The sequence below is a fragment of the Notamacropus eugenii genome, chromosome 3 (genome assembly GCF_028372415.1).
Source record: "Notamacropus eugenii isolate mMacEug1 chromosome 3, mMacEug1.pri_v2, whole genome shotgun sequence".
NCBI classification, from domain to species: Eukaryota; Metazoa; Chordata; class Mammalia; order Diprotodontia; family Macropodidae; genus Notamacropus; species Notamacropus eugenii.
The window spans coordinates 5295604-5311775 of NC_092874.1; the positions used below are offsets into that span (position 1 = coordinate 5295604).

At 43.4% G+C, this 16172-nt stretch overlaps 1 protein-coding gene across 1 annotated transcript in view; it reads right to left on the reverse strand.

Annotated features, from left to right (window-relative positions):
- THSD7A (thrombospondin type 1 domain containing 7A) overlaps nt 1-16172 on the reverse strand; it is a 357822-nt gene that overhangs the window by 155982 nt on the left and 185668 nt on the right. Inside the window, exons 3-4 of the mRNA XM_072650795.1 lie at nt 13091-13339; nt 10150-10331 (exon numbers count right to left, since the gene is read on the reverse strand). Coding sequence (XP_072506896.1) covers nt 10150-10331; nt 13091-13339 — 431 coding nt within the window. The remainder of the gene's footprint in view (nt 1-10149; nt 10332-13090; nt 13340-16172) is intronic.

The following is a 16172-nucleotide window of genomic DNA, read 5'->3' on the forward strand; positions in this document are numbered from 1 at the left end:
ACATTTTGCTATCTTTCTGAGCCCTTTTCTTAAAAGAATGGTAATTGTTAGTCATGTTTTATAGAAAATAATGATATTGACTGAGCCAACTTTGGGTTGCTTATCAGGAATGGGGGACAATATGTGTCAGAGTATGGGTGCTGCCACTGAACAAATCATAGCCCTTTGAAATACTGAAGTGTGTAGAGAACCTAGAAGGAGGGAGGTGTATGACCAGCTTCCTGCTGCCCTCTGCCCACTACCCCCTTCAGACCTCCACTAGTATTCTGAGATCAGCTCTGGGCAGCATCTTTTATAAAGATTTTGACAAGACTTTGTAGTCAAAGGAGGTGACTCAGATGGCCAAGGGACTCAAACCTAGGTAATATGAGGATCCCTTCAACAAAATGGATATTTTAAGCATAAAACACACTTGTCCAAAGGCACATGACTGCCATATTTTCATATGTGTTAAGTCTGTCAGGGGATGAGGTACAGCTCCAGGTGGCAGAATGTGGACACATCAGATGGAAGGTAAAGAGAAATAGATTTCAGTACAACATAAGAAAGAACTCACTTTCTAAACTAGAACTATACAAACATGGGATACAAGTCATAAGGTAGTGAGTTCTCTGTCACCAGTGATGTTTAAATAAAGCCTATGAGATCATATGTCAAAGATGTTACAGAAAGGATTTGTGTACATATTGGCCAAAGGGCCAAGTTGTGTAACCCCTCATGGCTTACCAACTGGCCTGGTCCTCCTTTAGATAAACAACCCATATTTGAGAGGTATCTGTCCAGGTTGGGGATGTATCCTATGATTCACAGTGAAAGAGGGGTTTTCACCTCTGCAGGGACTTGACACCTCCCCCTTATAAGTATCATTGGCTCACTGTCTCAGTCAAGTGACCCAGATCATGAGGAGTTTAACTCAGCATCCTTGAATCTCACATTTGCTCATGGATTAATTCATTTTTCTCAAAGCCTGCCTGAGGGACAAGAAGGGCATCTTACAAATAAATGCACAGAGGTACAGAGAGCTTAACTGACTTGTAAAAATATCATATGGAGAAGATGGAGGAAGAGAAACCAAGCTTTGTGACTATGGGGAAGGAACTGTCTCTCATGTGATCACTGCACTGGGATTTGGCATGAAGAAAATGTGTGTTTTCTGAAGAAAGAGGGAGGGATGTTCAGAGAACATCAGGGACTTGGTGGAACCAAGAAACATCCCTGCCTGTTGTCTCCCATTCATGTATATAACCCACTCAGTCATCATTTCATATTCCAGTTTAGGAATTATATATATTCAGTTGTTCAGACGGAAAGGACAAAGGTCACAGATTTAGTAGCTAGGCTTTTCACTTTACTAGCTATGTGACCCTGGGCAGGTCCTTTTTGTGAAAGGAACTTGATACCCAAGAAGTCACCTAGTCCTACCTCATCATTTTACAAATAGGGTAACAGAGGCCAGAGAGATAAAAAGACATGCCCAAGGTCACATAGCTAGTAAGTGGGAGAGATAGGATTTGAATCTGGGTCCTCAAATGTGGACCAGAAAACCCAGTGTTCTTCCCATTATCCCATGGGATAATATGAATTTGTTCACCCAAACTGAGGTTCCTAAAATGAGGTGAGGGGTTAAACTACAAAGAACAAAAAGTCATTTTTAAAATCAATACAGGAAGTCTCTTTCCATTCTGCCCTAAGGGTAGTGAGCAAAGCCACTGTGCAGCACCTGCTCCTAGGAAGGTGTCATGTTGGGGGTTATTTGCAGGTCTTCATTTGCTTTAATGTGTATGTTCCAGCTCTCAATTTGTAGAGCTGTACTCACTGATTATACCTGGTTAGCTGTACTCTGACAATGGTAATGAGTCCTCAACCTCCTCAGGAGTTCCCTACCAGCAGGATTCCCATAGACAGCTATGCATATTCATAGTTCAGGACAGACTTGAACATCTAGAGTCCTAGAGGCTGCTGGGTTCTGACTTTGTCTCTAGATGTTAGGATTCAGATGACCTTCGAGATCCATGGTCCTCTAATCACAGACTAGATATCCCCCAGAGGGTCACTGCTATATTTCTCTACTAAGTTCTCGATGGAAATCATATATAAAACCTAAGCGCAGATGGTGCTGTATAGAACATCCCCGTTTCTGGGTATTAATCTTTTGTTCTGACCCAGAGCCATCAGAATTCCAGTGGAAGTTTCTGTCATACAGTGACTGAAATGACTTAACTTGTGCCATATTTATTAGGCAGCAATGTGGCACAGAGAAAGAAAACTAGAAATGAAGTCATAAGAGCTGAGTTAAAATCCTGACTTTGCATCTTACTACCTGTAGCCGCCTGGGCAGGTCATTGCACCCCTTGTGCCCCCAGTTTCCTCATCTATAAAGTGAGGTGCATGTATGAACTACAGAACCTCCCTCAAAGGTCCTTCCAACTGTAAAGGGTTCTTTCTAACTCTTGATCACCTGTACACCTTTAAGACCAGAGCTGGATACCTGGGTTCTGGGGAAAACCAGATGCCTAGACTGCATGATCATCTTTCCTTTCCTGCCCCTCTTCACCTGCATAAGTAAACAGGACCACCTATCTTGGCCAGCTACACAAAACTCTGGACTATTTTTAATAGCCTGACTTTGCATGACTTCCTTTCATGCTTCCTACATTCCAGCCACACTGGAATACTTAGCTCTCCTTTATCCCACCATGTCCTCTCTTGCTTCCCTCTCTTTGCTTATACTACTTAATTATTCCCTTTATCCTTCAGGCACAAACTTCTGTGCACACCAATCCTGCCCCTCCTTCAAGAATCAGATCAGATGACACATTTTCCAGGAAGTCTTCCTTAATGGCTTCTTCACAAACTGCACAACACTTCAGTTTTCATACTCTAACTTGCATCATAGTTATTTTTGCGTGGGTCTCATTGACTCTCCCTATCCCACATGTTAGGTTATAAACTCCTTGAAGGCAAACATGAGACTTTATTCACTTACGATTCCCAAGCCTAGCATCTAGCATAGTTGCGTTTCAAAAAGCAGGAATTTATTAAGTGTTTGTTGAACAGAGGTACTTAGAGTTCCTCAAGTAAGGAAGCAAAATACACACATGGTACCTTGTTTAGAATATCTCTTCTGCTCACAAGTTTTTTAATTTTTCAGTATGTTACTCCCTTTAAAGTTTTTGTTTCTTCTGATGGTTTACATTTTATGAATAAAATTCTCCATTGCCAATAACCTACCAAGGCTTTGTGCCATTTAATGGGATAGATGAGGCGACTTCCCAGAGAGAGAAAAAGTACACGTACCAGTGTCTTTCCAAAATGGTTTAAGCCTTGAGGCAGGGAAATGAGCTCTGGGCCTCTGCAGGTCTCTCCCTGCCCTGCCCCACCCTCCCGTCCTCAGATTGAAATGTCAAGCAGAATAGCCCCACCTACCTGTGATTTCAAAAGTGATGGATAGGAGGGGTGCAGCACTAGCCTTCGACGGGCTCTGAGACTGACTTTCTGAAATAACAGGGAAATAGCAGCATAAGCAAAGATGCGTGTGCAAAGCAGCTTGGGGAAAAGGGATAGCAAGAGATGCATAGACAGAAAAGACTGCGGTGTGGACAATGACTAACTGATGCCCTCCTGCCTTCTGAAGATCGGGGAAAGCAACAGCAGCTGCAGCAGCCCCTGGCTCTCTGCAGACAGTCATAGACCCTCCATTTCTCTTGTCCTAGACCCCTCATCCTTGCTGTGAGTGGGATGTAGGAAATGCCTCCTGCGGAGGCCTCTTCCTCAGTCTGCACAGAAGCAGTAAGGCTCTTTTGCTCAGTCTCTGCCTTTGGGGCATTCTTTAAATACACAGAGAGCCCTTTTCTGTCTCTATCATAGGGATATCTGCACTTGAGCAGCAGTAACTAGGCTTTGTCTTTCCTCCATCCAGAGCTTTCAGAAGAGCCTTCTCCTACTCATGCAAATCAAACCAAGTTACATTTTCATCAGCTGTGGGGACCCAGCTCAGAGCTCCACCTTTCCCTGAGACATTCTGCTAAGCTGAGGCCCATGGTGGCTTGCTTATATGCTGTCTGCTGGGCCCCTGGTACGCATCAGGCAGAGCTGGGAGCTGTCCATGGTCCTGGCTAGCTCCTCTGCAGAGACGAGAGGCCAGCCTTAAATTCTATAGCAGAAGGGTCTCCCGTTTGCTCACCTGAAGCTGGACTGGAAAGGCTGCCAGGGTACTGGCAGCAGAAGGAGATGCGACACCAGCTGCAGTGGGAGCCATCTTCCTGCTGCTAGCGCTGCTGCTGCCTGCATCCGGCGCTTCAGTACGCTTCTGCTGAGGCTTAGTGACTCAGGCAGAATAGCAAACATCCGGGACAGTGCCCCTGCAGACCCAGCTGGGGCGCCAAAAGCGCAGTATCCCTGGCTGACTGACTGCTTTAGACATGCACCAGGAGGGGCGTGGCCCGTGTCTGGGCTGGGAAAGTCTGCAGGGGTGGGGTGGGAGGAGAGATGATGCAGCCCCCTGTATGCACAAGACATCCATTTCGTAGGTGTGATCTGGGCTGGAAGGGGCTTGGCTGTGTGCTGCACTATGGCGCAGATGATCACCCACTTGTGACGTAAAGGCAGCTTAAACACCTTTTCTTGAATGTACAATCGGTTGACTAAAGGCTTGGTTTTTGGAAACTGCTGACTCATAAGTAAAAGCCAGACATGACGGCATCCCTGCTGCAGTCTGACTCCTCAGTAGTAAACATTTTTTGTTGTTGTTATTCAATCATTTTAGTCATATCTGACTCTTTATGACCCCTAGTGCGGTTTTCCTGGCAAAGATACTGGAGTGGTTTGCCATTTCCTTCTCCAGCTCATTTTATAGATGAGGAAACTGAGGCAAGCAGGGTTAAGTGACTTGCACAGGGTCGCACAGCTAGTAAGTATTTGAGGCCAGATTTGAACTCAGAAAGATGAATCTTTCTGATTCCAGGCCAGGCACTCTGTACGCTGCACCACGCAGCCCAGTAAACACCATTAGATTATGCAAATCCCTTAAAAATAACGACTAAAAAAAACAAGGTTACTTAAAAGGGCTGTCTGTGGGGCCCTCATCTAACTGCTTCCCTCCAAATTAGGATTGTCTCACTTTGAAATTGCCACTAGAATTGGTCCATCAGTCCACAATAATTTGTTCAGCCCTTACTACATGCCAGGGCATTTCCTTCCCTAAGCACTGAGAATAGAAATCGAGCTGACCAAGTCAGTTCCTGCCCTGGAGGAGTTTCTGTTCTAATGGATAAAGCTGTCACTTTTGACTTTAAAAGGACTTGGATTTATTTTCACTTGAGGAATTCCTGTCCTGCCATCTTCTGTGCTTTCTCTCTACTTCTGCTAACCTGGAGGTGCAGGTTCCCTGGGGATCTGGAGATCAGGGATATGCCATGTGCATGGACATGCCATTTCCTGCTGAGAAATTCTAAATGGAATTTGTACAAGCATAAGCATTGTTAGATTTTTCTTTTCTAAATCACCAAAAGCATTCAGAAAGCAGCAAATGTTCTTGCGAAGTATGTATCAGTTTTAGTAACTGGGCAGCTGGTGGTTAGAGCATTGGATATGAGGCACTTACTAGTTAGCTAAATGACCCATCTTGGTTTTAGTTCCTTTGTCTGTGAAATGGGGCTAATAATAGCATCTGTCCTGCAGGGTGGTTGTAAGGATCAAATGACATAATGCATGTAAAGGATTTTGCAAAGCTTATTGCATTATAAGTGCTATCTATTGTTACTTAGAAACAGTCTTGATGTTTTCATTGAAAGGACACAAATTTCCACAAGTAAGTCTTATCACGTATCAGCGTAAATATTCATTTTATCTGACTTTTGTACCACCTCTGGACATTTATGCTGGCATTTATTTTAACACAACATATATTTTAGCAGCAGCATGCACACAGTTTTTTCTCTCTCGCACCTTCTCTGAAGGGAAGGTATTTAATTTAGTGTGATTCCAGGTAAAAACTTCCAAAGCCTTCAGGAACTTTCTTAAGAAAGTCATTTGGCAAAAATGCCCAATGTTGGGCTGACCATAAAAATCGTCAACAGAAGTTTGGTTGACCAATGCTGCCCTCGGGATAGAGTTAACCTTATCTCAAAAACTTCTTCATAAAGCTTGTCAGATGGGTCCCAACTACAGCTTTGCAATAATGACATGACATCAATATGTGTACTTAGTAATTTTTCAACTCATAAAATTGCGCCAAATACATCAGGTTCTAAGTTCGTCTTTAGGTGGTCTTAGAAAGTGAGTAAAATGGAAAAGAGAATGGAAGGTCTATCCTTGATAGGACTTCCTGAAGGCCTTGCAACCAAGTGTGAAGACATACTTGATACATTGTGTCATGGAAACTGAATACCACCAAGGACCAAACTTAGGAGATCCTGGAGAGGTAGATTTACCAAAGGGACAAAGGAGGGGGTACATAGAGAATGTCACAATTTTTGTGACTATGGGCAATCCCAATGCCAAAGGGAGAGTTAAGAGTGTTTCTCATGCATTTAGAAAGCCTATGTGTTATTGAGTTTTGTGGTAAGAAATAAAAATGCATGGATATGAAATGAATATACATTAATATGGGAGATGACATAGCCATGTGGCTAGATGGTCATTCTTTGTGTGAAGAATACCTGGGTTCCAGCCCTGCCTGTGACACATACTGGATGTGTGACACTAGGCAAGTCACTTAGCTGCTCAGTATGCCAACTAACTCTTCATGACTGTAAGTTAATTTCCATACTAGAAATTCCCTTAAACAACAATAAAGTAGAATAATGTGGACTCACAGGGTGATTCTGTGAGAAGAAATGTCTTTTGTCAACTACAAAATGTTGCTGTTATTTTAGTAAAGGGTTTGGGATTTCCTTGTGTTGTATGAAGTAGGCAGGGTCTCTCCAACATAATAAGGCTGCACCCAGATGTTTGATTCTAGCGACCTGAAAAAGTATGTCTGGAACATGGACCAACTGGTTGAGACTGAGGCAATAACAGGTTGGAGAGTTCTCATCTTTCTCTATGGGGGCTATAGCAACTTTTCCAAAGAGATTCTTCTCTGTTCATCTTCTTTTTTTCACAAAAGAAACTGTTCTCAGCATGAACAGGAAAGCAAAGGCCAAATGGTGACCCGCAAGGACCATCAATGCCTATCCATTCAGATGATTCCATACAGTGAGTTTCATTCACCCTCAGCTTAGGTAGGGGGCTACTTGTGGGATTGCATGGCTATTTTTGACAACTGCTTTATATCCCATTCTCTCAGCTGACTGTGCCCTTACATCAGAGTCAGAAATGGGGAGGCAATGGGTGCTTTCATCCCAGTAATCTTCCTATCTAATTCACTGTTTTCTCCATAGCCTTTGGCAAGTGCAGTTCAGCATCTCTGAACCCAAATATGAAGCTCCAAATCCCCAGGTCCTCCAATGTAGAGGCAACTAAGGGGCTTTTGTGACTGACTTTGAGACCTCCTCTGAGAATTGTTCAAGAGTAAGAGGAGCCTGGCTTCTGGGGAAGTGAAGAAACTATAAGTGCTTCAGCATACAGGAGACCTGGGAAGATTTATAATCCCATTTGCTGCTCCTATGATCTCGGAGTTGACTCATACCACAGATATTCTTTAAGACTCCTGCTCACGTGCTTCTAGATGGAGTTACTTCCATCCATGCTCATTGTCTGGCTTTCTTGGCACGGTAAGGCCAAGGAAGTCAAGGTTTATATCTACTCCTCCAGGCTTCTCAGAGCCACAGAGATTTTTCAAGTGGGACGACTGCCTCTGGAATGTCTGTTTGGACAGTGTGATCATAAAAATGAGATCGAGATTTGTCCTTTGCATTATTGAGTTGTCAATACCGAACACAATGCCTTGTAAACAGTAGGCACTCAACTCTCATTGCATTAGGTGGTCAGATTTTGGACTTGAGTTTTATTGACTAATGGAAAGAGACAGTTGGTCATGCCCCTCAAGATATAGATAATGAATTTTATTTTTTCAATAATTATATTCTAGGGCTTATACTTGACTTTAAAAGTATATATAATTTCACTTGAGACTTCTTCCTTCATATAACTAAACAGCCATCCAAGTAGCTCTCTGATTCTATAATATGACTTGGAGGTGAGCCTGGTTAGTTTAGTGTGTAAGATGTGACAGGACCTACCATGTGAAAAGCCTTTGGGTTCAGGTCAAGGGAAGACTATGAATCCTTTATCAAAGGACCAGCTCAGCAAAGTTTGGAGAGATATTACTCACAAGAAGTTTGGCTGCCAAGGGATGGTGGTCATCTTAGGCAATGGAAGTTTATGAATACTGGATACTCTACTGGGGATCTTAACCTGGAATCCATAACTTGTTTTTTTAAAATTATTTTCAGAACTATATTTCAATATCATTGGCCTCCTTTATAATCTTATGTGTCTTATGTTATGAATTTAAAGTCACAATTTTCAGAAGGGGACCACTGGCTTCACCAGACAGAGGGGTCCAGGATAGAGTTCTTAAGAACTCTTGGTATAAAGGTTATTGTGGATCTCAGCAGAGGGACTAGCCAACTCAATCAGCCCACTAGCATTTGTTAAGCACCTACTTTGTGTGAGGCAGAGTGCTAAGTGCTAGGGAGACAAACAAGGGACAAAAATAGCTCCTGCCTTCAAGAAATGTTCATTCCAACAGAGGCGATAATGTGCATGTAAGTGGCTGAATACAAGATACAAGAAGAGGAGAAGGACATGCCTCTGCTGAAGGACTGAGGAAGGAAAAATATAACTGATGCAGACTCTTCTTCAGTCACATGAGAAACTACAGGCTTAGAAATCATCTAAGGGCATCTCTTGGAAGGAAAAAGAAAAGGTCACATTTATAATATATCTTATATCTTTACCTATTTCAACATGTCAAGGACTTAAGTTGCCCCCAACCTACGTTTTCAGCCTTATCATGTGACTATAGTCCAGTCAAACTGATTTTCGATTGTTCCTCATGCAGGGTATTACATTTCCTATCTCTGCGCCTTTGCAGTGGATCTCCTCTATGCCTGAAATTCACTCTTTCCTCACCTCTTTCTCTTGGGATGCCCAATCTTCTCCAAAGTTTAGCTCAAGCACCATATCCTAAAGGAAACCCTGTCTGTTTCTCCCAGCTACTCATGTCTGCTTTGCTTCCGCAAGAATTACTTGTATTTGTTTTGTACAGATTAGGGATTCTTTCTCTCTCTCTCCCTCTCTCTCTCTCTCTTTCTCTCTCTCTCCCTCCCTCCTTCTCCCTCCCTCCCTCCACCCCTCTCCCTCCCTCCCTCCCTCCCTCCTTCCCTCCCTCCCTTTCTTCCTCCCTCTCTCCTTCTGTCTGTCATACCCCTCCCTCCCTCTCTCTATACACACATATAATGTCTCTCCAGACTAAACTTAAGGGGCAAGCATCATCTGACTTCTATATTTGCTTATCCAACACTTAGCATAGCATATGGAATACAGTACATACTTTAGAAATGCTTGTTAATTGACTAATTCTCTTTCATCATTGTCGGTCATCCCTTCACCAACCTGGACCATGCCCACCTATAATTTATATGATGGTTTTTGTGAGTTACTGTTGCTAGGAAATGCCTTTCTTGACTCCCACTTGGTGATGGCCCTCCCAAGCTTAGACAAGCTGGTCCCCAAGGGATAGACATATAATTGGTTGACAGCTTGCACTTGGGACATTTTGAGGGTGCTAGGACCTGGGAGAGCACTGGTTCTGCTGGTGCAGCCTGTGAGAGCACCAAATTACCTTGGAGGGACTCAAAGATCTCTTTATGTTATAGGTATATATGTCAATGCATTGCATTCAGCACACTTGAGGGAATTTTACTTAAATTTAACCCAACAGCTTGTAATAAAGACACGAAAGTATTTCCATTAGAAAACGTTATAAAAGACTTGTGAGTGTGTTTTGACTGAATACCTAGGTCTGAGGGAACCTACTTCTTTCTCAAAAGCATAAACAATATTCACTGTGTTGTGGCGAGAATGGTCAAACAGGACATATCAAGAACACTCCTGCCACTCCAAGTGGTGTGGTTATGGTGGTGCAGGAAGATTGAATGAAAAGGTCCATGATAAAAGAGGGTTGGGGGACATGGGATTTACCTTCTTTTTCCTTGAGTGTGTTCAAATAAGAGAGGAGGTTCTCATTGACTTGCACACAGTAGACCTCTCGTGTTTGGATCCCTCCTCCACATAGGGCAGTCTGATTCCCTCGTCTTTTGTCTTGTTGACTGAGTAATGGATCAACTCGACACTCAGTCCACTCCGTAGTTCTCCAGCCATACCTAAATCAAAACAAATAGCAAGAGGAAGTGTCAGCAGGTGTCCCTGGCACTACCTTCTTGTTTGGTAGGAAGATTTAGTCAAATGTTTTCCAATCCCAGCTGAACCTTACTTAGATAACACACACTTGAATGGGCACTTGAATGTCAAATAATCTTTTCTTCTCCCTCTCCTCTCCATTTTCAGGTCTACAATAGCAAGGGTTAATGCCAATCAGTAAAGCTCACATATCAATACTTGGTGGCTAGAAAAATAGGACAGTTGCATGAGAAAACATGAAATATAGATTCGATGAAGCTAACCCCAGGCTTACACCTTCTTGATATTGATTTTTAAGCAAACATGCAGAGGAGATGGTCAAAGGGAAAAAAAAAATGGTAACCATTGAAGGCAGAAGAGCAGACCTTCATTATTCATTTTATGACAGTCCTAGAAATGTCTCCTCCCTATTGGAGAAAGTTATAATGGGGGGGGGGGGGGGAATTGTGACAACTTAAAAACAGGGAATTTCGCCAAGAGCAAGTTGACTTTTTAGTAGCGCACAGGCATTATTACTGGGGGCTGGTGAAGGTGGAGGGGCCACAGGGTTTGAATTAGGATTTGATAAGCAAGGGACCCTGCAACTGAGCTTGTGATGGGAAAGTCATGTTATCAGCCCTCCCTAAACATAAGCTTTCATGAGCTCCCCAGGGAGCATCATTGATGTAGCTGGAGATGGGAAGTTGTGATATTTCTCCTCCTCCAGGAAAAATGATATTACAGTGTACAAAAATGGCTCATGTAGCATAATGGGCCTTTTAGATCAGGTTCAAGGTTGAAATGAGAATGGCTTAAGTTCCATATCTTGGTTCTGTGAGGTCAGAAGGTTGCAAGGGTTCTTAGGTATGCTATCTACCTCCCACCTCAGCTCTAGGAAGCTAGTGACACAGTCTATGGAGAACAATGGGCTAGGGCATCAGCTTGGGAAGGTGCTGGTCAAAATAACAAGGTAAAAACATAAACAAATCTCAGTTAAAAATGAACAAGAATGAAACCTGGTCAATGTGGAGAACAGCAATCACTACCTGGCACTAGAGTGCCAGGAAAACATCCTTGATTATGGACTCCAGGGTTCCCAGAGATGAGAATCTCCCACTCCCCCTTCCCTTAGCTTTACATGTCCTGAGTTAATAAGACAGACGAAAATTACCAATCAGTCCAAGAGGACAGGTTGTTATTAACAATTTCCATCTAAACCTCCAGGGGGTCTGAACCTTTCAGTACCTGAAGGGAATGGATCATTTGGCATGTTATGTTACTATGTCCCAGTACTGGTCCCAGTTCATTCTGTCATCCATGGCCCAATATTGGCACAACAGCTGGAATCTAGGACATGCATGACAATGGTAACAGCACAGCTGGGCAGGGCTCCTCCTTCCAGCTCTGAGGTAGCTGCCTCTGGGAGCTGGGCTTCCCCTGATCAACCCCTGCACTCACCTCACCCTGCTCCTAACCAGGAACGATCTGGGTTTGTCTTTCAGAGAGTCCCTCACCTCACCAATGTCTGTACTGCTTTTCCAAAGTCTAAGTCAACAATTAAGATGCTGTCAGTGCTAGTATCTGACAGGTAGCTTCTGAGCTGCTGCAGAAGTCCTCAACCACAAGCGTCCCCCTACTCCAGCCAGCCCCCCTGACCCAACTGCCTTGTATCTATTTGGAATATATCTATATGCGCACGGTCTCTTTTCTTAGAATACAAACTCCTTGAAACCAGATATTTCCCCACTTTTGTCTTTGTTTCTCCAGTGTTGGCAGAGTTGGTGCTTAATAAATGCTCCAGGATAGATAGAACAGAATCATTCATCTTAAAACTACTTCCATAGATCAGAGAAAGTGAAAGCTCAGAGGGGCCAGAGAATGCCTCCAATCTACCTGCTGATTTTGTCCATGAGGAGGCCTAGGACCAGAGAAGCGAGGTGACAGCCCAGGTCACCCACGAACTAAGGCGATGGTACCAGTAAGACGGAAAGAGTGTTTGACTGGGAGGCAGGAGCACCTTGATTCAAATCCTGCCTCTGATACTGATTAGCTGTGATGATGGAGCAGCTGCGTAACTTCCCTGAGCCAGCTTTCTTCTATCTGTGAAGTTATGGGCCTTACGGGTTCTTTGGGAGGACCAAAGGAGATGGTGTGTGTAAAGCTCAAGCCCAACATGAACACCAGCTGCTGTTACTGTTCATTGCAGGGCTGAGACTAGAACATTCTGGATCCCTAGAACCACTGAGAAGGAGCTACTGCCCACACCTAGTTATTGCCAGATCTGGAAACAGAAGGGTGTCTTGGCTACTTCTGTCTTGAAAGCAGGGTGCAGTGGAAAGAAACCTAGATAATAAGCCAGGAGAGACCTAGGGCAGGGGGCTGGCTGCGCTCCTCATTTGTGTGATGCTCCTGGGCCACTTGGCTGCTCTTTCTGCACATCAGTTTCTCCTCCTGTGCCACAGGACTCACAATATCACCACTACTTCCCTCAGGAGGAAGTTGTGGGGGAAGTGTCAGATGCTAGGACTGTTATCATTGTTGCCCATTCCCCAAAGCAACCTTTGGCACCAAATGGGCATGCAGGATGGGGTTTCTGTCATTAGGAACAAATATCCATCCATTTCCCCCTCCAGGAGGCTAACTGGTAAAATAAGAGGTCCTTAGAGAGTGCCAGATTTTTGGAAGTGATCATTTTTCCTCTGCTGGTTGGAATAGACCCTACAAATGCAGGCCATTTACTTACGTAGCACAGGGTGCGACTCCATCTCCTTGGGTCAGACAAGGCTCAATCTCCTCCAGGGCAGGGCAGTCTTGGTCACTACCAATGGGAAACTGCTTGATGGTTCGTGTGCGGATACGATTCCCTTTAGGGGAGGATGTATCATAACAGGTCTTGGAGCATGGGCTCCATTCAGACCACTCTGACACCTGGCACTCCTTGGTGAGCACGCAGGACTGGAAGGTGACAGGCAGCTTGTCTTGTTGGCAAAGGCTGTAAGAGAACATGAGGGAAGAGTGATGAAAACCCACAAAGCAATGTGGATGGCCACATTCATTATCAAGGATTTGGCCTTCCTTGGGAGATAACTCAAAAAATTGGTGGCAGTTTCAAAGATGGGGCAAGTGCTTAACATTCATGGTAAAGGTAACCACACAAAGATTCAAACTTTCCTGGGATCTTATTCATTCTAGATAGGACTCACTAACAGGAAATGGGAAACAAGACACTCCCCAAAAGTAAGATGAGATGGAACTAAGGAGGGAGAACCATTGTATATAGAATGTTTTCCAAAGCTTATTGGCATCAAGAGGCAGTTGGCAGTCTAAGTAGTAGGGTTCTGGGACTGAAGTCAAGAAGACCTGAATTCAAATCCAATCTTAGACATTTACTAGTTGTGTGATTCTGGGCAAGTAGATTAACTTTTTTTTTTTTGCCTTAGTTTCCTCAACTGTAAATTGGAAAAAGTGATAGTACCTATTATGTAGGGTTGTTATGTGTATCAGATGAGATAATATTTGGACAAAACATTTAGCAGCATGCCCAGCACATACCAGGCACCATATAAAAGCTTACTTCTTTCCCCTCCCTATCATCTCCCATTCTCTCTTCAGTCTCTTTTGAAGAGACAGCCTTTCTCACAAAGTTCTCTACTTGAACCTTTATCATATAACCTTGGGAAATTGCCTCCTCAATAGTTTCCATTCTATTTCTTATCTTTAGCTTACACACACACACACACACACACACACACACACACACACACACACACACACACACACACACACACACACACCCTCTCACTATCATCACCTCAAGGTGTTGTCCTCTCTGTCTCCTCCTTTTTATAGCTACACTCATGGAAAAAGCTGTGGTTATTCATGTTCTCCACCTTCTCTCCTCTTTAAACCCTTTGAAGTCTGCCTTCTAACACCACTATTCAACTGAAATTGTTCTGTCCAAAGTAACCAGTCTTGTAGTTGTCAGGTCCCATGACCTTTACTCAGTCCTTACGCTTCTAGACCTGTTCTAGGCTTTCATACTGTTGACCACTTTCCCCTCCTGGATATTTTTCCCTCTCTCGGTTTTGGTGATACTGCTCTCTCTTGCATCTCCTTCTATGGATTTTGTCTCTTAATCTTTTTTGCAAGAACAATGTGTTCCACTCCCTAACAATGGGTGTACCCTATGTGTCTGTCTGAGGGCCATTTTCTTTTTTATATACTCCATCAGTTGTCTGACCAGTGATTATAGACTCAATTATCTGTGTGAAATGACTCCCAGATCCATATATCCTGATGCAGTCTGTCTCCTGAGATCCAGTACTATTTCATTAACTTCCTCTTGGCCATTTCCAACTGGTATCTTAGATTCAAAATGCCCAAAACAGAATGATTTTTCTCCCCAAAGCCAACCTTTTCCCCATTCCCCTGTTTCTGTTGGTAATACCACTATTTTTTGAATTGTCCAATCATTCAGAGCCATCTTATGACCCTTTAGTTTTCTTTGCCCCACCTATCCAACCAGGTGAACAAGTCTTGTTATCTCTACCTCCACCTTTTTTCACATTTATTCCTTTTCTCCACTCACAGCTGAAGTCTGGTGCAAGATGTCATTTCCTCTTTCCAGAATTATTTCCATAACTTCTTATCTAGCCTCCCTATTTCTCATCTCTTCCCTTTGTAGCCCATCCTCCACAGAGCTCGTAATGTGATTTTCCTAAAATATATCACTCCCTGTTCAAAAAGCTAGAGAGGCACGTAGAGCTCTCCACTACGTGATTTCAGCCCATGTCCCAAGATTTCTTACTCATTACACTGCCTTTCAAGTTCAGCCAAACTGACTCATGTTACTCCTCACTCACATCACCTCCACCATCTCTGTACTTAGGAATAATATGTCCCTATGGCCTGGAATGCTCTTCCTCTTCATCTCTGCTTCTTTGAATCCATAACTTCCTTCAGAGTTCAGCTTAAGAGACATCTCTGAGCTGAAATCTTTCCCCCAGTACCTATACTGCCTACGTTATCGTGAATTTACTTTAGATTTAGGTTGTTTTATTTCTATCTCCACACTTTTCTTCCCCAAAATATAACTTAACTGAAAATAGGGTATCTTTTGCCTTTGCATCAACAGATCCTAGTAAAGAACCTAGCATACAGATGGAGCTTTCCATGATGCTCTATCTTGTGTTATAATTATTTAGTTATAGGTTCTATTCCTCCATCCCACATCCAGCAAAATGTAAGCTCCTTCAGGCCAGGACCCATCTTATTTCTGTCTTTGCATCCTCAGTATTTAGCACAATTTTGCCTTGAACAAATTTTAGTACATTCTCAATGGTGATGGAATTGTACTGCTTTCTTCTATTCTCAGGGACTAGATTCTCAATTTGAATGGACCTAGGATTTAAGGCTCATATTCAATCCTATCTTCCTCATGAGGCCTTTCCTGATCCCCTCTCCTGCTTCCAGCCCCCAAAACTACCTTATGTGCACTTATGTGCTTGCCGAATGTAAGCTGTGTCAGGGAAAGGAGGGTTTCACTTTCATCAATGTAACCTCCATGCCTGATTCAATGCCTGGCAGTAGTGGGGATTTAATGAATTTTCATTGACTAGTAGACTTTATCAGACATCACTGAGTGAAGTATCAAAAGGTAAAACTGCTTCCTCTCTAAAGCAGTCTCAGCAGAGTCCTGGACTTTCTCCATCTCTCTTACTGATCTTACTGGAGACGTGGATCTTGAATTCAAACACTTATCCCACTGCTATGGATCAATATCATCCCCTGCCTCACTCTGAGAGTAATCCCAGTCTCTGTGGTCA